Source organism: Sebastes umbrosus, chromosome 4 (genome assembly GCF_015220745.1).
Source record: "Sebastes umbrosus isolate fSebUmb1 chromosome 4, fSebUmb1.pri, whole genome shotgun sequence".
NCBI lineage: Eukaryota > Metazoa > Chordata > Actinopteri > Perciformes > Sebastidae > Sebastes > Sebastes umbrosus.
Window position 1 is genome coordinate 35,361,297 of NC_051272.1, and position 21,507 is coordinate 35,382,803.

Sequence of the window (21,507 nt, forward strand, 5' to 3'; positions counted from 1 at the left end):
GTCTGTGATCAAGGCATCATAAGAAAAACACAGGGCTGACCGGCTCTACAACACTGCAGATCCCCAGGCACAAGCAGATCCCGTCATGGAGTTGATCAGATAAGCTATGCGGGAGCGATCAGTGGCATAAGAGAGGGGCTGCTGTTCGAACACTAAGGAACATTGAGTTAGAAAAGCTCTGCAGGAGCCCAGATCTCCATCATATCATTCAGGGGCAGGAACGAAAGGCTCACGAAGAGCAGGGGTGGGGTTGAAAACTGGACCATAGGCTGCGGGAGTTGGAGACTGAGGTGGCGCAGGGGGAGTGGGCTGAATAATGGCCTGGGCGAGTTGAGCTGTGAGAGCCGTTACTTTATTGGAGAGGAGACTGATCTGAGTTAACATGGCCTGATTGTTGTCAGAAAGGGCTCTTAAAACTTGTTCATGCTGGCTCAGAAGGCTGCCCTGGCTTGAGAGGGCATTTTTGAATAAGGAAAAATCCAAGTGATCTTCAGAGTCTGTGTCTGCTGGGTTCATGTTGCTGGCCAGATCGTACTGTTAGTGAACCCAAGTGCAGAACACAGAGACTGAGGCAGGTAATAGATGCAATGAAATAATTTATTTCCAATACTTAATTTATGATGGCGAGAACTGGGTAGAGCAAGGCAGGTGAGTTTGCAGGCAGAGGGGGGGGGGAGCTGTGTCCCGAGATCCAGAGCTGTGTGCTAGGTAGGAGTGGAATGGAGGCAGGAATTGGGCCAAGTGCTGCTGTAGGCAGAGGAAAACAGGTATGAGATAATCATACAAAAACAGACTAGAGATTTTCAGATAACAGGCTTGAACTAGACTGGGAACAGAGTCTACAATCTGGCAGCGTGGTGAAGTTGAAGACCAGTATTTGTTGTAGAGTAGATTGATGACGGTTTGCAGCTGCAGCACAACCCCTGCACACCAGACTCCACTCCTGCAATCAAGCACAGCAAACACACACACACACACACAGAGAGAGAGAGAGGGCCTGCTGGCTAGGATGAGGCAGAGGGCCTGACAACGTGAAAAGGTGTACAGGGTACCCCCAACTTATCTACCCCCTCTACCTCCTCATCATAAACCTTATCTTTTAATTTCACACCAAGATCAGATTTCTGCACAAGTCAAATGCTTCGGTAGAATGAGTCAGAGAGAGAGAGGCAGCCCAGAGTTATGTAAAGGAGCTGGTATAGAACTCATTCCAACACCCTGTACGATTGCCCTCGAGTTACATGACGAGAGAGAAGAAAATGGTAAGATTCCTGCTCAAATAATTGACTGGGAACCTCCTGTGTCTCTCAGAATCTTTACTGGCTGCTGGTCTTGAGGAACTCAAAGTTCTTCCTTAACATTATTGGCTGCACACCACTTATCAAAGAAAACACCTTTCTCACGTACAAACTCAACAAATGTCTGTCCAATCAGGTTTCTATGGTGCCTGAACTTCGGTCTGTAGGCCTCTTGCACAAGCTCATAGGCACGCAAAATGGACTACTTAAGAACTTTATAGGTCAAACTGTCTCGCAACGAAAGAGATGACACAACTTCCTTTGCTTTACCAAATAAATTACAATGTAATAAGATTGGCCTTGGGCCAATCTAGTGCAGTAGCAATCCTTTCAAATAAACTGAAGTAATAATCAAACTCTGACTCACGAAATGTTGGCACGAGTGCATTATGTTACTTACATCAAAACCTGTTTTCTGAACGTTATGTGTCGGTACATTCTCCTCTGACGAATGTTTTAAGGACTGATTGGCAGTGATTCTCATGGACTCTACATCAAGCTCCCGTATCCATCTTCTGCCTCAATTTCTAATTTGCGAATCTGCAATTGATGGTCAAACTCTGCCTTGCGCACCATCTCCTTCTCCTGTGCTTCTAATTGAAGGTGAGCCAGACGAACCTTAAGCTTGGCATCAACAGTAGAACCCCGACTGCCTGGAGAGAAAGGCTCAAAACGTGGCAATGTTGCAGGAGGAGGATCACCTTCAACTAATTTCTTCAGAGGAGTAGTTGGTTCGATCCATTCCTCCTTGGGAGTCTTTGGTTCTGCTAGAGAACCTTTGTCAAGTGAACCTTCATCACCAGAGGAATCAGGGTTGCCTGGGACCACTAGAACTTTTAACACAACCAGTTTTTCTATTAACTTAGCTTTTATCTCTTTTTTTAACACTATATCTTGACACTGCAATGTTGAAGTGTGTCGCAATGCTAAGCAAATCATCTTTACGACATGACTCCACTTTATCCAAATGAGGACCATCTACAAAATTCTGAAGATTAAATGCCATCTTTAACCAAATTGCAAACTACCACAGTGACTCATCATAATCGACTTGGTTGTCGAGTTGTTCAAGGGAAAATAGAGAAAGATCCCGGACGAGCCCCCACTTGTTACGTCCACTAGGTAAAACAATAACTGAACAAACAACCAATGATTAGACAAAGTCAAAGTTAAAGGTGTTTCTTAAAGATGACTAAAGGTTGACAAAAATGTGGTGGAGGAAGGGACAAAATGGTTGTGCCAAATAGGAAAAATCAATAAATCAAAACCAGGCCTAACTGAGTCTCTGCCTTCTTTAGAAACAACACAAACAAAAGGCTGACTACATTATCAAAAAAACAGCAGTGTACAAAAGACAAGGGTTGGCACCAACCAATAAACCTAGTGTTTATAGACATGAAGTTAACTACGTGAAAAGGTGTACAGGGTACCCCCAACTTATCTACCCCCTCTACCTCCTCACCACAAACCTTATCTTTTAATTTCACACCAAAATCAGATTTCTGCACAAGTCAAATGCTTCGGTAGAATGAGTCCGAGAGAGAGAGGCAGCCCAGAGATATGTAAAGGAGCTGGTATAGAACTCATTCCAACACCCTGTACGATTGCCCTCGAGTTACATGACGAGAGAGAAGAAAATGGTAAGATTCCTGCTCAAATAATTGACTGGGAACCTCCTATGTCTCTCAGAATCTTTACTGGCTGCTGGTCTTGAGGGACTCAAAGTTCTTCCTTAACATTATTGGCTGCACACCACTTTCTTTTCAAAGAAAACACCTTTTTCACATACAAACTCAACAAATGTCTGTCCAATCAGCTTTTCTATGGTTCCTGAACTTCGGTCTGTAGGCCTCTGGCACAAGCTCATAGGCACGCAAAATGGACTCCTTAAGAACTTTATAGGTCAAACTGTCTCGCAACGAAAGAGATGACACAACTTCCTTTGCTTTACCAAATAAATTACAATGTAATAAGATAGGTCACATGGCCCTGGGCCAATCTAGTGCAGTAGCAATCCTTTCAAATACACTGAAGTAATAATCAACCTCTGACTCACGAAATGTTGGCACGAGTGCATTATGTTACTTACATCAAAACCTGTTTTCTGAACGTTATGTGTTGGTACATTCTCCTCTGACGAATGTTTTAAGGACTGATTGGCAGTGATTCTCATGGACTCTACATCAAGCTCCCGTATCCATCTTCTGCCTCAATTTCTAATTTGCGAATCTGCAATTGATGGTCAAACTCTGCCTTGCGCACCATCTCCTTCTCCTGTGCTTCTAATTGAAGGCGAGCCAGACGAACCTTAAGCTTGGCATCAACACTAGAACCCCGACTGCCTGGAGAGAAAGGCTCAAAACGTGGCAATGTTGCAGGAGGAGGATCACCTTCAACTAATTTCTTCAGAGGAGTAGTTGGTTCGATCCGTTCCTCCTTGGGAGTCTTTGGTTCTGCTAGAGAACCTTTGTCAAGTGAACCTTCATCACCAGAGGAATCAGGGTTGCCTGGGACCACTAGAACCTTTAACACAACCAGTTTTTCTATTAACTTAGCTTTTATCTCTTTTTTTAACACTATATCTTGACACTGCAATGTTGAAGTGTGTCGCAATGCTAAGCAAATCATCTTTACGACATGACTCCACTTTATCCAAATGAGGACCATCTACAAAATTCTGAAGATTAAATGCCATCTTTAACCAAATTGCAAACTACCACAGTGACTCATCATAATCAACTTGGTTGTCGAGTTGTTCAAGGGAAAATAGAGAAAGATCCCGGACGAGCCCCCACTTGTTACGTCCACTAGGTAAAACAATAACTGAACAAACAACCAATGATTAGACAAAGTCAAAGTTAAAGGTGTTTCTTAAAGATGACTAAAGGTTGACAAAAATGTGGTGGAGGAAGGGACAAAATGGTTGTGCCAAATAGGAAAAATCAATAAATCAAAACCAGGCCTAACTAAGTCTCTGCCTTCTTTAGAAACAACAGAAACAAAAGGCTGACTACATTATCAAAAAAACAGCAGTGTACAAAAGACACAAGGGTTGGCACAAACCAATAAACCTAGTGTTTATAGACATGAAGTTAACTACGTGAAAAGGTGTACAGGGTACCCCCAACTTATCTACTATAATGTTTTATGCTGGCAATTACAAGCAAATGACAGCTCAAAATCGGTCCATTTGTTGTTCTTTACCTACATACTCAGCTTAATCAAAATCAACAGCTTTTAAGTAGTCTGAATCAATCTCTGGTGCACATTAATACTGGTGACTACAAGGTTCTCAGTCCCCCTATTAGAGTTAAAACACCTCCTTAACAGACAGAAATTTGGACATGTTGGATTCATGCTCTTCCAGTTAATACAATTTGAATTCAAAGTGAATAGGACCTGGTGTGGCGCACCTGAGACAGTTTGGCCACATCTAAGTGATAAAATTGTGAGTAATGATTTGACTAATAATCTTGGGTCTTTATGTGCTTTTATGTTTGGACATTTATTTATTTTCCTTGCATTAATGGAGTGATGATTCAGTTTTAAAGAAGAAGTAGTTCGTGTTCACTTCAGTTGCTCCGGGGTACGGGTGAGAGAGCGCCCGCTTCTGCTGTTTCCTCAGAAGCAATCTGGAAGGAAACGAGACGCACCATGTCCTCATGGCTCCTGTTCTACCTGCTTCATACAGGTTACATTTCTGCTACGGCGACATCCATCCCTGGGACCCGTGACACCGGCATTGATGACTTTGTTATGTTGATCCAGATTCCATACATTGCAGAATTGTTTACAACATTATAAGTTTACAGTAATTATTCCTACCTATAGCTAGTTGCCACACCTTGTCGATTGTCTACCTTTTTAAAAACAGTGCAGTCAGACATCTGTCAGTCACAGTAGAGAGATAGTATATGCTGCAGCACCATGTCATTCCCACTCTATACCTTCCTATACTTTTGGCATTTGATAGCTGTATTGTTATTCTTATGCCACCGCGCCGGCAATAGCCGTAGCTGGAGGCATTATGTTTTCGGGTTGTTTGTCCGTCCGTCCGGATTATTCTTGTGAACACGATATCTCAAGAAAGCCTGAGGGGAATTTCTTCAAATTTGGCACAAACATTCAACTGGACTCATGGATGAACCGATTTTGGTGGTCAAAGGTCAAGGTCACCGTGAACTCACATCCATACCATTCTCGTGATATCTCAAACTGAGCAAATTTACTCAATTTTGGCAAAAACGTCCACTTGGACTCAAAGCTTACCTGATTAGATTTTGATGGTCACAGGTGTTACGTCCACTAGGTGGAACAATAACTGAACAAACAACCAATAATTAGACAAAGTCAGAGTGAAGTGCAAAGTTAAAAGGTGTTTCTTAAAGATGACTAAAGGTTGAAAATAATGTGGTGGAGGAAGGGACAAAATGGTTGTGCCAAATTAACAAAATCAATAAATCAAAACCGGGCCTAACTAAGTCTGACTAAATTATCTAAAAAACAGCGGTGTACAAAACATACAAGGGTTGGCACCAACCAATAAACCTAGTGTTTATAGACATGAAGTTAACTACGTGAAAAGGTGTACAGGATAAATACACTGAAGTAAGAATCAACCTCTGACTCACGAAATGTTGGCACGAGTGCATTATGTTACTTACATCAAAACCTGTTTTCTGAACGTTATATGTTTGTACATTCTCCTCTGACGAGAGTTTTAAGGACTGATTGGCAGTGATTCTCATGGCCTCTACATCAAGCTCCCGTGTCCTAACTTCTGCCTCAATTTCTAAATTGCGAATCTGCAATCGATGGTGCAGAGCAGATATTACTACGCATGTGCGGTACCCCGAAGACGCGTTGATTAAGTGTGACCCAACCTCCTTCAACAGGCCTTGTGTAAAACACCGAACATCATCAGGTAGAGACAAACGTGTTTGCCACTGTTAGCTAGCTAACGTTCTCGGATGCAGTGAGACAAAATGGATCAGTTTTTAAAGCAAAAAAGTGATGTGGGAGACAACCCTGCGCCAGTAAAAGCTCCGAAGCGTGTGGTGAGGAAATATGACCCTGAATATATTAAATTTGGATTCGTAATGGCAGGCAGTGATGCTGAGCCCAAGGCACAATGTGTTGAATGTGGTGAAATCTTGTCAAATGAGGCGCTAAAACCATCGAACCTCCAGAGACACAAAGCACCCAGGATGTGTCGAGAAGCCAAATTTCTTTTTTGAAATTGGTTAAATCTATTTCAAGTTTTGATTGTGTGTTGTATTACCAAATAAAGCATAGTGAAAACATCATGGGTCCAGGAAAAAGAGGAATATTTCTGAAGCAGGTGCTTGAGTTTGACTATGTGATGGTACGATTGTGATTTCAGCCAGTATTCTAAAACTATTTTTGGATCAGCATTGCTAAAATAGATCATTAAACTATGCTGAGCACCAACCATCCTGCTATGCAACATTGTTTTCACAATTATCATGCCCAGACTTGTGGTGTGAAGACTGATCACACCTTAAGTGTTTATCTAGGTTAATTCTCATGTATTTGGTTAGGTGCCCGCGGCCAACACTGTTTTACAAGACGGGCTTCACCAGGAAGAACTTTGCGGTTTTGGTGCTTCCGTGTAGTTTGTGTTGGAGTCTGAGTCTGAACAGCGTAGCCACACGCGAGCGTGCATGGAACACCGACCCGCAATGATTTTATACGTGTAAGAAGTTACAAACAGTCCCTTTAATGCTATGTTGTATGGTCCTGTTTAAATATTGTGTCTGATTTGTGCTAATTGTCCTGTTTTTCTGGTCTCTCTGTATAGATATAATGTTTTATGCTGGCAATTACAAGCAAATGACAGCTCAAAATCGGTCCATTTGTTGTTCTTTACCTACATACTCAGCTTAATCAAAATCAACAGCTTTTACGTAGTCTGAATCAATCTCTGGTGCACATTAATACTGGTGACTACAAGGTTCTCAGTCCCCCTATTAGAGTGAAAACACTTCCTCAACAGACAGAAATGTGTATATGTTGGTGTCATGTTGTTCCGGTGAATAGGAAAGTGAATAGGACCTGGCATAGATGACTTTGTTATGTTGACCCAGATTCCGTACATTGCACAATTGCTTTTGACAATGGAACATAACAGTAATTATATCTACCCCTATAGTTAACTGCCAAACCATGTCATCTGTCTACCTATAAAAGCATCACAGTCGTACATTTTGTCAGACACAGTATCAGTCAGAGTAGAGAGACAGCAGATGCTTCTTTCACCACTATATTTGTAAGTATCCCTTTTACTCTTTTCATTGATTTTAACAAACCACTTTTTGACTGGTTTCCTTGTTACTCACCAGCAGGCACTGGGAAGACTTTCTCTTTTCATTTTGATATACCTAATGTTATTATTATTATTTAGTGTTTTACCAATTTTATACATGTTGCGATCCGTCTTAAATCAATGCTGCTGCACGACACAGGCAATTAATTGATCAAACTTGATTGGTTATAAGCATACAGTATCTCACCTGTCGAGTCAGATCAGACCAAATCTGATATCACATGTTTTATGGGATAAAAAAACAAACCTTTACTGAAATGCAGAGCTGTAACTATAAGAACGAAGTCTGATTTACAATGCAGCAGTTGGCTCATAAATTTGGAAATGTTTATGAGAGTAGTTCTTCTTCTCGTGTCTTCCGATTCATACCTTCATTTATATATATATGGTTAGAATGACGCTGTGTGTGTGTGTGGCTGGCTGCAGCGCCACGTCCTTCCCAATGGACATCCTATACTTTTGGTCCTTATTTGATAGCTGTATCATTACATTTTTCTCTAAAAGAGAAATTAGGTGATCAGGATTTAAAGTAATTGCTTAAATGTATTAAAAGTTTTGAGTGTGTACTGTAACACCTGATAAAGCGAAGTGAAAACATCATGGGTCCAGGAAAAAGAGGAATATTTCGGAAGCAGGTGCTTCGGGTTTGACTATGTGATGGTGCAGCTGTGGTTTTCCAGCCAACCTTCTCACAATAATTTCACATCAGCATTGCCAAAAAAAGATAATTAAACTAATCTGAGTGACAACGGCTGTAATCTAATCCGCATAATGAAGCGACGCCTGCGAGCTAGTTCAGTCAGTCAACTCGAGCTGCACTGCTACATACACATGTGACATGCCTCATTCTCAATGCCATAAACCAAATGCAACCTTCCAATTAGGTGGTCTATTTAAGCTGCAAAACTCCCTGTCTCTCCCTCTGCTTCTTCAATGCTGCTGTTGCCCTGCACGAACACTGCCGCTGCCTGCTCTTTCTGCCCCACCACCACCCCAGCATCCACCTGCAGGCTCCGACGGGGGAAATATGTTTAATCCTCACTCCCAATATCTCATGTAATGATATCTGCAGGGAGTGATGAGGTCGGAGTCTGGACCCCAAACTCTAACAATGTTTCGCTGTTTAACTAAACATTTCAAACATGAGTTGTCTGACTGAACTGTACTAGTAGTACGTACTGGTTTGGCCAAAATGTAGTATGTAGTATGCAAACGAAAGCAAAATCTACAGAATACCAAAAAATACCCGGATGTCGTACTGATTTGGAAAAAATCTCCAGTATGCATTGGACCAGTCTATCTCGCCTACTGTATCCCATAATGCAAAGCGCTGGACCGCTACAGGCTACGGTTAAAACAACAGAAGTCAAAAACGACTTGTGTTTTTGCTATTTCATCACTAAATTCACTTCTGAAAGTTTTTGAGGTGAGAAATCAACCATGTACATGACCCTTTTTAACATGACTCTAATATCTGGAGGGAGATCAGTCCACTGTTTAGTTGCTGTAACTGAAAAGCAGTTTGAGTAACGTAAATTTTGTGGATCAATGTTTTATATTTCCCGTCTCCTCTCGTCGATGATCTTGTTTGTCTGACTTCATTATGAGCTGTTAGAATAAATAGTTTAAACCTGCAGTATCTTATAAAGTAAACAAGCACAACATAAACAAGAAAATCAAAGTTGTATTTTTGGATAATATTACCATAGTGGTACGCGTTAGTTTTTTTTGTCCAGTGCTTTAAGAGCTGGTTTGAAGGCTAAAGCCTTGTATAGCATACTGCAAAATACATCACTTTAACCGTCACACACTGCATACTACTGAGGTACGCAGTATGTACTGTATACTGCATACTGCGTTCGTCAGTAGTATGTAGTAGGTGGTTTCGTATACAGCCAACCATCCTGTTTTGCAACATGTTTTGACCTACTTATTAAAGACGATGCTAATTGACACTGAAGAAAAGCAGCTGTCACAAACAGGGGATGAGTTTGTGCAGAAAGATGTGCAGTTTTCTGCCTTGATATTTATTTCTTTGTGTGAACAATAAAATAATAATAATAATAATAGCTTTGTGTGAGGTTTTGTTTCATTTATTAATAATTGTGTGTATATATATTACCAACTATATATTAATCAAATTCCTCTCTTTCTGCTTATCCACATAGCAGCAACATGTGCAAGCTCACTCTTACTGCAAGTAAGGCATGCTGGTCAAGTACATGTTTCCTTAAAGGGTATCTTATCTTATCTTATCTTATCTTATCTTATCTTATCTTATCTTATCTTATCTTATCTTATCTTATCTTATCTTATCTTATCTTACCTCAAGTCATATCTAGACAAGCAGATTGTTTATTTTTGTTTACCCACAGTGAGAGTAAATATAATCTATACTCTGGATAACCAACGCTGTGTGTTGTGTGGATTATCCAGAGTATAGAATAAATGATATTCATGATTAATAAACTTTCCTCTTGAAATTTTAACATGTAAAACAAAACTCACCTGCAATGTATTGGGGTGACTGCAGAAATCTCAGAGAGTAATATCTCATTAACCTAGACATTACATTTTCATTTTTATTTATCATTGTTGTAGGTCCATGGTACGACGGTACAACGGAGTATTAGGGCCACATTGAGGAAAAAAATAAATCGGAGATTTCGAGAATAAAGTCATAGTATTATGAGAATAAAGTAATAATCAATTCAATTAATTTTACAAATGTTTTCTCGTGATATTTCGACTTTATCCTGGAAATCTCCAATTTTTCCCCCCTAAATGTCGCCTTAATACTCCGTAGTACATTTGTACATTTACTCTTTTGATAGTAAAGGTTGCGGACCCCTGACCTAGACAAATACAAGCAAACCTATCTGTAATGCTACAGAACGGTAGAAGAGAAAACCTGTGGGGTTTTATTTTTGTAATTTGGGTGAACTGATCTGTTAAGCTTTGTTTTTAAACCAAATACTAATCAGTCTGTCCCTTTGAAGGTCTCTGTTTGGTCATCGCCAGCTTGGGTAAGTTTATAACATGCATTAATCATAATCAACCTTCTTACTAGCAAATTAACAATGCCCATAATTTAGCAATTGTTGATGGAAAAAATCTTGATATAATTGATGTCTTCAAAAACTAATTCAAACCATCATGGTTTTCTTCCATGTCTCAGCCTCGGCCTCTTCCTTGAGGCTGGTGTGTTCCTATGACAGCAAGGCTAGAGATAGAGTGGATGGCGCGAAGGTCACGGTTTCAGATATCGATCCAAACTTGTGTACCCATCTGATCTATGCCTCTGCTGGCATTGACCAAGGATACAGGCTGGCCCCCAAATATACAAATGAAGAAAAAAACTACCTGGCCTTTAATACACTCAAAACCAGGTCAGTGCTTTAGCCTATACAGTGCATTCAAAATGTGTTCAGACCCACATTTTGTTATGTTGCAGCCTTATGATAAAACCATTTAAATACATTTTCCTCCTCATCAATCTACACTCAATACTCCTATAATGACAAGGCGAAAATTTTAGAAGTTTACCAAAAAGAAAAAACCTTTTACTCAGTACTTACTTGAAACACCTTCGGCAGTGATTACATTACTTGAGTCTTCTATGACACGACAGGCTTTGCACACCAGGATTTGTGGATTTTTTGCCATTCTTCTCTGTAGATCCTCTCAAGCTCTGTCAGGTTGGATGTGTACATTAAAGGGACTGTTTGTAAGAATCAGAAATTGCTTGTTAACAGCGACACCTGTGGCCGTTAAGTCAGCGAAAGTCAGCGTCCTGTTGCTTGTGCTCAAGCTTGTCCTCGTTCTACATAGACATGAACGAGCATCGCTCAAAACAGTGAGGCGACACACGTCAGCTAAAACCACAATATCACTCTATATTTCACCTGCTTGGCAGTAATGTTAGCTCACCAGACGAAGGTCTCTCCATGAATCAATGCTGATCCTAGTGTTGGCTTTTCCGGCCTCAGCCTTCCCACCGCGGCCGGAGGGAACTGGGGAGACACCGGAGTTTTGGTCAGAGACGATAACGTTTCTCTCTCTTCACAAGACACGGGAAACCTCTGTTGGTCTGGAGGAGCTGCAGCAGTTATTTCTGCACAAACGTCCACTGTACATTCACTAGATATTCTCAGAGCTAAACTACCTCTTCTGCAGTGTGTAGTGTGCGCGCATGCACGTGAGAGTAGAGCGAAAGAGCGAGTGAGAACGAGCGCAGTGTGTGAGTGAAGGCATGCAGAGGAGCAGAGTACACCAGAGACTCCGGCCCTGGAGACCAAAGCTACGGTCTCTTCTTTTTTATAAATTAACAAATATTTCTAAAATCCTGTTTTGGCTTTGTCATTATGGGGTATTGAGTGTAGATTGATGATGAAAAATGATTAAAACAATTTTAGCATAAGGCTGCAACATAACAAAATGGGGAAAAGGTGAAGGGGACTGAATATTTTCTGAATGCACTTTAAATATTGTGCAAATAAAGTTGAATTTTGTGTTTTGTTAAACAATCATTAATGAACTTTGATGCTCCCACAGAAATCCAAAGCTCAAAACCCTGCTGTCAGTTGGTGACTTGGACCTACAAAAGTAAGTTACTCGCAAGAACATTTAGGCCTTTTTGGTGTCAGTGCAAAAAAAGACAACTGTAAGCAGCACTTCAACATGTTAGTATTTTTCTGACCATGAAACTTGCTTTCCCCATTCATGCTGTATTTTTATGCTTTGCACAACATGCATGGTGCATGGTTTCATATAAATGGGGTAGCAAAAGATGAGATGTTGGTATTTGATTACATAAATAAATGAATTTCATGATTCCATCTGCGCACACACAAACAAAATACGGGATGTAAATTTTTAGCAATAACATAGTAATGCAAATAAACACTTATCATAGTTCAACAGGCATATGTATACAGTATTTATACCAGATACTTTCATTATATTATGTGAAACCAACAGCAAGTTGCTGGGAAATAATCACACAAATATGTGAACATAAAAGTGGTCGGTAGTCTCGGTATCTGAAAACACCAATTGGATTTGTGTTTGCAAGATTAAATTGAAATTGTTATCATTTTATTTTTTATGTTTAAAAGTCTCCATGAAAAAGTAAATGATGAAGTTAATTAATTAGTTTATGTTGCAAACCATTTGGCGTTTGCATTCTGAATAAAACTTCATTAATGACTTAAGGCCCATAGAAAAAAAAATATATATTTTTTTTCACTCCTACATTTTTACCAATAGTACTTTACTGATACTTAATATAACCTAATATATCATTTATTTTTAGCTGAATGAAAAGCATGGTATCCAGACCATTTGCCTATGGCTATATATTTGTCTTTGCATACATGATTTTGTGCTTTACGTTGCTCTTTGAGTTTGTGCTATTAAAACAGAACCCTTAAATGCAGTAGGTGGAGTGTCTTATTGAGAACACTGTTTTCTTCAAATGTTTACCAGATTCAGTGAAATGATGTCAACACAACCAAGGAGAGCAAGGTTCATCCGGTCTGCTATCATAGGACTGAGAAACAATGGGTTCGATGGGCTAAACCTTATCTGGAGGTACACCGGAGGAGCTGGAAGCCATCAACAGGAAAAGCAGAGATTCACACTGCTGTGCAAGGTCAGATCCTGAATTCTCTTCTGGGACACACACTGTCAGAAATATGACATACTGTATACGCCGTGTATGAAAATATGAACAAAGATGTTACTTAATGGAGACTGAACCATGTTTCTGTGTTGTATAGGAGCTCAAAGAGGCCTTTGTGGGTGAGGTGAAACAAACAGGCCGTGACAGATTAATCGTCACCGCTAGTGTCCCTGCTGAGAAGGCAACCATCGATGCCAGTTATGAAGTCGCACAGATTGCCATGTAATGCTCATTTACTGTCATTCATGTCATTATGATAAAGAAGTTGTCATGTTTTGGTGAACTTGATCTCCTCTGCTTTTTAAACAGGTACCTGGATTTCATTAATGTGCTGACATTTTACTTTCACGGCCCCAAGGAAACTGTCACAAGACATAACAGCCCCTTATTCAAGGGATCCAAAGACACTGGAGACCATATCTACTTGAACGCTGTGAGTACAGGGATTCACATTTTAAACTGCTTAAACACCTTTCTATTTAGAGATGTCCGTATTTTTTATGCTTCTGCACCAACAATAGCTTTGACTGGAGGCATTATGTTTTGGGGTTGTCCGTCCATTCATCCGTACGTCCGGTCCATTCTTGTAATATCTCCGGAACGCCTTGAGGGAATTTCTTCAAATTTGGAAACAAATGTCCACCCTGACTCAAGGATGAACTGATTAGATTTTGGTGGTCAAAGTTCAAGGTCACTGGGGCCTCACATCCTTCCCATTCTCGTAATATCTCGCGAACGCCTTGAGCACGTTTCTTCATATTCGGAACAAACGTCCACTTGGACCCCAAGGATGAACTGATTTTGATTTTGGTGGTCACAGGTCAAGCTCACTGTTGACTTCACAAATCACGCTTTTGGCCATAACTGAAGAATTCACATGCTAATTATGACAATTTGAGAGAAATGTCTAATAGGATAAAATGATGACGTGAGCACATTTTGGACAGAAGTGGATGTAAACTGCAACTTGACTGGTTGGCGGAGGCGTACAACCGCGATACAGTAATTCTATTTTTTCTCCACATTTTAGGACTACGCCATGCGGTACTGGCGTGACCTGGGAGCACCTGCACAAAAGCTAAACCTGGGGTTAGCGGCATTTGGGGAAACTTTTGAGCTCTCCTCTGTATCAAGTGGTGTTGGAGCACCAGTTAAGGGTCCTGGTGAAGGAGGCTCATACACCAGCACAGCCGGATTCTTGGCCTATTATGAGGTAAAACTGCAAGCTTTGAATATAATTAATTTATATCAATAGCCTTATTATAGGCTAACCGCTTTTACTGTTTATCACATTTCTGTTTATGTTAACACGTTAGGTCTAAATGTGACATTTGACCCCTTCTTTTCAGATATGCCCTTTTCTTGCTCATGCTGCAATCCAGTCTATTCCTGATCAGAGAGTTCCATATGCCGCTAAGGGAAATCAGTGGGTTGGATTTGAAAACCAATACAGCCTTGTTAATAAGGTAATCATCTGTTTCATTCAAACTGTTGCTCAGTGATTCCTTTCCAAATGACCGATTGGACACAAATCTGGTGAAATAGATATTTTGTCAACATGACTTCAACTGTTGAAGTGTTTTGTTCCTCCTCCTCTCAGGTCTGTTACCTAAAAGCTAACGAATTTGGAGGAGCCTTTGTCTGGTCGTTGGACCTGGATGACTTTAGTGGACAGCTCTGTAAGCAGGGCAACTACCCCTTCATCAGCCAAGTGCAAAGTCTTTTGAAAAAACCTTGTGAAAACCCCTGTATTGGCCAAGTCAATGGGCAATACCCCAGAGCTCATGACCCACATTCTTTTTACAACTGTGCTGACGGACTAGCCTACCTCCAACAATGCGCAGCAAATTCTGTCTTTAAAGAATTCTGCCGTTGCTGTGTACATCCCACAATCACCCTCACTTCCACAACAAAGACCAATCCCACTACCAAGACCACTCCTACTACCAAGGCTAAAAAACCTTCTGAAAAACCTTCTGTAAACTTCTGTGCTGGAAGGAAAAATGGGCTCCATCCCAACCCTGATGACCCAGGCACTTATTACAACTGTGCTAACGGAAGAGACTACCTCCAATGGTGCGCAGCAAATTTGGTCTTTAAAGAATCCTGCAATTGCTGTGACCATCCACCAACCATTCTCAATTCCCCACCAATGACCACTCCCGCTACCAAGACCACTCCTACTACCACAACTGAAAAACCTTCTGCAAACCTCTGTCCTGGAGGGATCAATGGGCTCCATCCCAACCCTGCTGACCCAAGCACTTATTACAACTGTGCTAACGGAATGGCTTACCTCCAACATTGCCCAACAAGTTTGGTCTATAAAGCAAACTGCAAATGCTGTAACTTTCCCTAAATATAGGCCTATGTAATTGTTGGGGTATCTAATTGTATGTGGGTTTTCCTGTTGCTATTTATATACAGATGTTGCATATATGTATATCTAAATGTGAATAAATATAAAAATAATATGTTAATAATAGTAAAATAATACATCAATAAAATACCACAAGTTTCCCAGACTAATATTGGTGCATTTTATTTGTTTTTTTTCTGTTTTTTTTGTTCTGTGTTGGTTGCTCTTTGTCTATCAGGTTTTTGTGAGATAAAAGACACAATATAGTGTGGAAACAGGCTGTATAGCAACTCATTATTGATTTTTTTAATTTACTGTGCATAATGTAATAACTGGGCATGATATGATGCAATAATTTAAATGTAATAAAAGCTCATAATGTAATAATCAGCCTATAAGAACACAATGAGCACATAAAATGTATACAAATAGTATATATATATATATATATATATATATATGTGACTGACAGGGTAATATTTATTTATAATTTTGAAGGACACTTCCTTAACCTTATTCACTATTATAAAACATCAACAAAACAGCAGATGCACATCCACCACCATATCTTGGTTGTTATGGCTGCGTAAATCATAGCCTATTTATGCATCTAGCAAACTTTGAGCAAGAATAACCTGGATTTGTTATGGTCTTCACCAACTCCTATTTTTTTTGCTGCTAAATACTTCAGTATATTCACCAGATGATTACAATTACAGTGTCATTTCAATAAATAAAAAATAATACTTAAAGGGACTTTTTGTAACTTCTACACGTATAAATCATTGCGGGTTGGTGTCCCATGCACACTCGCGTGTGGCTACGCTGTTCAGACAAGACTCCAACACAAACTACACGGAAGCACCAAAACCGCAAAGTTCTATCTAGTGAAGCCCGTCTGTTAAACAGTGTTGGCTGTGGTCGGAGGACCTCTCCACTCTGGAGGATCATCTTGTTTTCTTCACTGGATGTGACAGCATTCCAGCACTGGGTTTCTCTCCAAAGCCAAGCCAATACTTGCGAAAATATTCTTGGCATACCAGTTCATTCAGTATACACTGCTTTCAAATCTGACATGGATTTTGGCATAGATTTGGAAGAACGTAAAAGGCAATATTATGGAGGGCAAGGTTCATCTGGTTTGCTATCATACGACTGAGAAACAATGGGTTCGACGGGCTAAACCTTATCTGGAAGCCAACAACAGGAAAAGCAGATATTCACACTGCTGTGCAAGGTCAGATCCTGAAATTTCTCTCTGGGACAGACACTGTCAAGAAATATGCCATACTGCATACACCGTGTATGAAAATACGAAGTATGAAAAAGATTTTACTTAATGGAGACTGAACCTTGTTTCTGTGTTGTATAGGAGCTCAAAGAGGCCTTTGTGGGTGAGGGAAAACAAACTGGCTGTGACAGATTAATCGTCACTGCTAGTGTCTCTGCTGAGAAAGCAACCATTGATGTCAGTTATGAAGTCGCACAGATTGCCACGTAAAGCTAATTTACTGTAATTCATGAAAAATCTGACATGGATTTTGGCATACGCAATTCACCAGGATTTGGAAGAGCGTAAGAGGCATTATTATGGAGGGCTTGTAGAGCTAGAGTTATGTTTAGGAGTTGTTGTTTTTTTAATTGATAGTGTTATTAGGGCCCGAGCACCGACAAAGTCGGGTCCGAGGACCTATTGTTCTTCAAATGATTATTATTAGGGCCGAAGCACCGACAAAGTCGGGTCCGAGGACCTATTGTTCTTCAAATGATTATTATTAGGGCCTGAGCACCGACAACGTCGGGTCCGAGGAACCTATTGTTCTTCAAATGATTATTAGGGCCCGAGCACCGACAACGTCGGGTCCGAGGACCTATTGTTCTTCAAATGATTATTAGGGCCCGAGCACCGACAAAGTCGGTCCGAGGACCTATTGTAATTCAAATGATTATTATTCTTATTAGGGCCCGAGCACCGACAAAGTCGGTCCGAGGACCTATTGTAATTCAAATGATTATTATTCTTATTATTATTAGGGCCCGAGCACCGACAAAGTCGGTCCGAGGACCTATTGTAATTCAAATGATTATTATTCTTATTATTATTATTATTCTTATTATTATTATTCTATTATGTCTTTGAGCGTGAAAACGAGGTGCTTGGGATAATGAACTTTTTTTGAAATTTTGCACACGCGTCAGACGTGCGTGAAATGAATATCTAATATGGGTTTCGTGCTCGGGTGTGGCAAATTGGCTCGCTAGCGCCCCCTATTGAGTAGCCCCGACGACACGTTTCCCCTAAATTTACGAAATTTGGTAGGTATATGTACCATGACGAGACGTAAATAAAACCCTCTTGGAGGTATACCGTAAACCCAACCGGAAGTCGGCCATATTGGATTTTATGGCGTTTTTTTACCATTTCCAGGCGCTGTACTTTAACGAACTCCTCCTAGAGATTTAACCCGATCAACTTCAAATTTGGTCAGTAGTATCTTAAGACCTTTGGGATGAAAAGTTACTCAAAGATCAAAAAGTTATCGAACTATGTTGCCGTGGCGTGGCGGCGAAAAAGCGCCTTTCGCCAAGAAACAGGAAGTTGTTGTAACTTTGACGTACATTAACCTATATGCTCCAAATTTCTCATGCCTGATAAAGGTCCCTGTCTGACGACATCCATATGCAAATTTTGACTCACAGTCATAGCGCCACCTAGTGGTAACAGGAAATATCATGTTTTACACATTGATGTACTCTGCCTCAGAAATTAATCACATCTACGTGAAACTTGGTCAGTAGTATCTTAAGACCTTTGGGATGAAAACTTATCAAAAGATCAAAAAGTTATCGAACTATGTTGCCGTGGCGTGGCGGCGAAAAAGCGCCTTTCGCCAAGAAACAGGAGGCTGTTGTTACTTGACTTTACATAGTCCAATCTGCTCCAAACTTCACAAGCTGGATAATGGACCAGGCCTGAAGACATATATGTGGTATTATGCGTGATAGTCATAGCGCCCCCTACAGGAAACAGGAAGTTGTTGTAAATTGGCTGTACATTGTCCAATCTTCCCCAAATTTGACATGTTTTATAAGAGTCTTGCCCTGAAGACATGTACGTGCCCCGACGTGCGCGTTCCCCCGACGTGCGCGCGTGGGCGAGGGCCCGATCATCGCTGCTTGCAGCTTTAATTATTCTATTATGTCTTTGAGCGTGAAAACGAGGTGCTTGGGATAATGAACTTTTTTTGAAATTTTGCACACGTGTCAGACGTGCGTGAAATGAATATCTGATATGGGTTTCGTGCTCGGGTGTGGCAAATTGGCTCGCTAGCGCCCCCTATTAAGTAGCCCCGACGACACGTTTCCCCTAAATTTACGAAATTTGGTAGGTATATGTACCATGACGAGACGTAAATAAAACCCTCTTGGAGGTATACCGTAAACCCAACCGGAAGTCGGCCATATTGGATTTTATGGCGTTTTTTTACCATTTCCAGGCGCTGTACTTTAACGAACTCCTCCTAGAGATTTAACCCGATCAACTTCAAATTTGGTCAGTAGTATCTTAAGACCTTTGGGATGAAAAGTTACTCAAAGATCAAAAAGTTATCGAACTATGTTGCCGTGGCGTGGCGGCGAAAAAGCGCCTCTCGCCAAGAAACAGGAAGTTGTTGTAACTTTGACGTACATTAACCTATATGCTCCAAATTTCTCATGCCTGATAAAGGTCCCTGTCTGACGACATCCATATGCAAATTTTGACTCACAGTCATAGCGCCACCTAGTGGTAAAAGGAAATATCATGTTTTACACATTGATGTACTCTGCCTCAGAAATTAATCACATCTACCTGAAACTTGGTCAGTAGTATCTTAAGACCTTTGGGAAGAAAACTTATCAAAAGATCAAAAAGTTATCGAACCATGTTGCCGTGGCGTGGCGGCGAAAAAGCTTCATCGCCAAAAAACAGGAAGTTGTTGTAACTTTGGCGTATAGTAACCAATCTGCTCCAAATTTCTCATGCAAGATAAAACGTACGTGAAATAAATATCTGATATGGGTTTCGTGCTCGGGTGTGGCAAATTGGCTCGCTAGCGCCCCCTATTGAGTAGCCCCGACGACACGTTTCCCCTAAATTTACGAAATTTGGTAGGTATATGTACCATGATGAGACGTAAGTAAAACCCTCTTGGAGGTATACCGTAAACCCAACCGGAAGTCGGCCATATTGGATTTTATGGCGTTTTTTTACCATTTCCAGGCGCTGTACTTTAACGAACTCCTCCTAGAGATTTAACCCGATCAACTTCAAATTTGGTCAGTAGTATCTTAAGACCTTTGGGATGAAAAGTTACTCAAAGATCAAAAAGTTATCGAACTATGTTGCCGTGGCGTGGCGGCGAAAAAGCTTCTTCGCCAAGAAACAGGAAGTTGTTGTAACTTTGTCGTACATTAACCTATATGCTCAAAATTTCTCATGCCTGATAAAAGTCCCTGTCTGACACCATCCATATGCAAATTTTTACTCGCAGTCATAGCGCCACCTAGTGGTAACAGGAAATATCATGTTTTACACGTTGATGTACTCTGCCTCAGAAATTAATCACATCTACCTGAAACTTGCTCAGTAGTATCTTAAGACCTTTGGGATGAAAACTTATCAAAAGATCAAAAAGTTATCGAACCATGTTGCCGTGGCGTTGCGGCGAAAAAGCTTCTTTGCCAAAAAACAGGAGGCTGTTGTTACTTGACTTTACATAGTCCAATCTGCTCCAAACTTCACAAGCTGGATAATGGACCAGGCCTGAAGACATATATGTGGTATTATGCGTGATAGTCATAGCGCCCCCTACAGGAAACAGGAAGTTATTGTAAATTGGCTATACATTGTCCAATCTTCCCCAAATTTGACATGTTTTATAAGAGTCTTGCCCTGAAGACATGTACGTGCCCCGACGTGTGCGTTCCCCCGACGTGCGCGCGTGGGCGAGGGCCCGATCATCGCTGCTTGCAGCTTTAATTATTCTTATTATTCTATTATGTCTTTGAGCGTGAAAACGAGGTGCTTGGGATAATGAACTTTTTTTGAAATTTTGCACGTGTCAGACGTGCGTGAAATAAATATCTGATATGGGTTTCGTGCTCGGGTGTGGCAAATTGGCTCGCTAGCGCCCCCTATTGAGTAGCCCCGACGACACGTTTCACCTAAATTTACGAAATTTGGTAAGTATATGTACCATGATGAGACGTAAATAAAAGCCTCTTGGAGGTATACCGTAAACCCAACCGGAAGTCGGCCATATTGGATTTTATGGCGTTTTTTCACCATTTCCAGGCGCTGTACTTCAACGAACTCCTCCTAGAGATTTAACCCGATCAACTTCAAATTTGGTCAGTAGTATCTTAAGACCTTTGGGATGAAAAGTTACTCAAAGATCAAAACGTTATCGAACTATGTTGCCGTGGCGTGGCGGCGAAAAAGCTTCATCGCCAAAAAACAGGAGGCTGTTGTTACTTGACTTTACATAGTCCAATCTGCTCCAAACTTCACAAGCTGGATAATGGACCAGGCCTGAAGACATATATGTGGTATTATGCGTGATAGTCATAGCGCCCCCTACAGGAAACAGGAAGTTGTTGTAAATTGGCTATACATTGTCCAATCTTCCCCAAATTTGACATGTTTTATAAGAGTTTTGCCCTGAAGACATGTACGTGCCCCGACGTGCGCGTTACTCCGACGTGCGCACGTGGGCGAGGGCCCGATCATCGCTGCTTGCAGCTTTAATTATTATTCTATTATGTCTTTGACGGTAAAAAT

The 21,507-nt window shown here is 40.8% G+C and overlaps 1 protein-coding gene and 1 long non-coding RNA gene across 2 annotated transcripts; one reads left to right on the plus strand and one right to left on the minus strand.

Moving 5' to 3' along the window:
- Nucleotides 1-579: 579 nt before the first annotated feature.
- Nucleotides 580-1,025, minus strand: LOC119487687. Its single transcript, XR_005206763.1, has 2 exons — nt 872-1,025; nt 580-747 (listed from the first exon to the last, which is right to left on the minus strand). It is a non-coding gene; the product is annotated as an uncharacterized LOC119487687 (long non-coding RNA).
- A 9,775-nt stretch (nt 1,026-10,800) lies between these two features.
- On the plus strand, nt 10,801-15,794 carry LOC119486713 (acidic mammalian chitinase-like). Its single transcript, XM_037767025.1, has 8 exons — nt 10,801-11,033; nt 12,199-12,249; nt 13,132-13,297; nt 13,425-13,549; nt 13,637-13,760; nt 14,358-14,540; nt 14,677-14,793; nt 14,928-15,794. Exons 1-8 carry the CDS (start codon nt 10,801-10,803, stop codon nt 15,684-15,686), a joined length of 1,758 nt encoding a protein of 585 aa, XP_037622953.1. The 3' UTR covers nt 15,687-15,794.
- Nucleotides 15,795-21,507: the final 5,713 nt, after the last annotated feature.

Bases quoted from the DNA above. Each gene is read 5' to 3' on its own strand.
- LOC119486713 (XM_037767025.1), top strand. From the start codon at position 10,801: ATGGTTTTCTTCCATGTCTCAGCCTCGGCCTCTTCCTTGAGGCTGGTG. The intron at 14,541-14,676 runs GTAAAACTGCAA...CCTTCTTTTCAG, and splicing joins GATTCTTGGCCTATTATGAG to ATATGCCCTTTTCTTGCTCA. The intron at 14,794-14,927 runs GTAATCATCTGT...TCCTCCTCTCAG, and splicing joins AATACAGCCTTGTTAATAAG to GTCTGTTACCTAAAAGCTAA.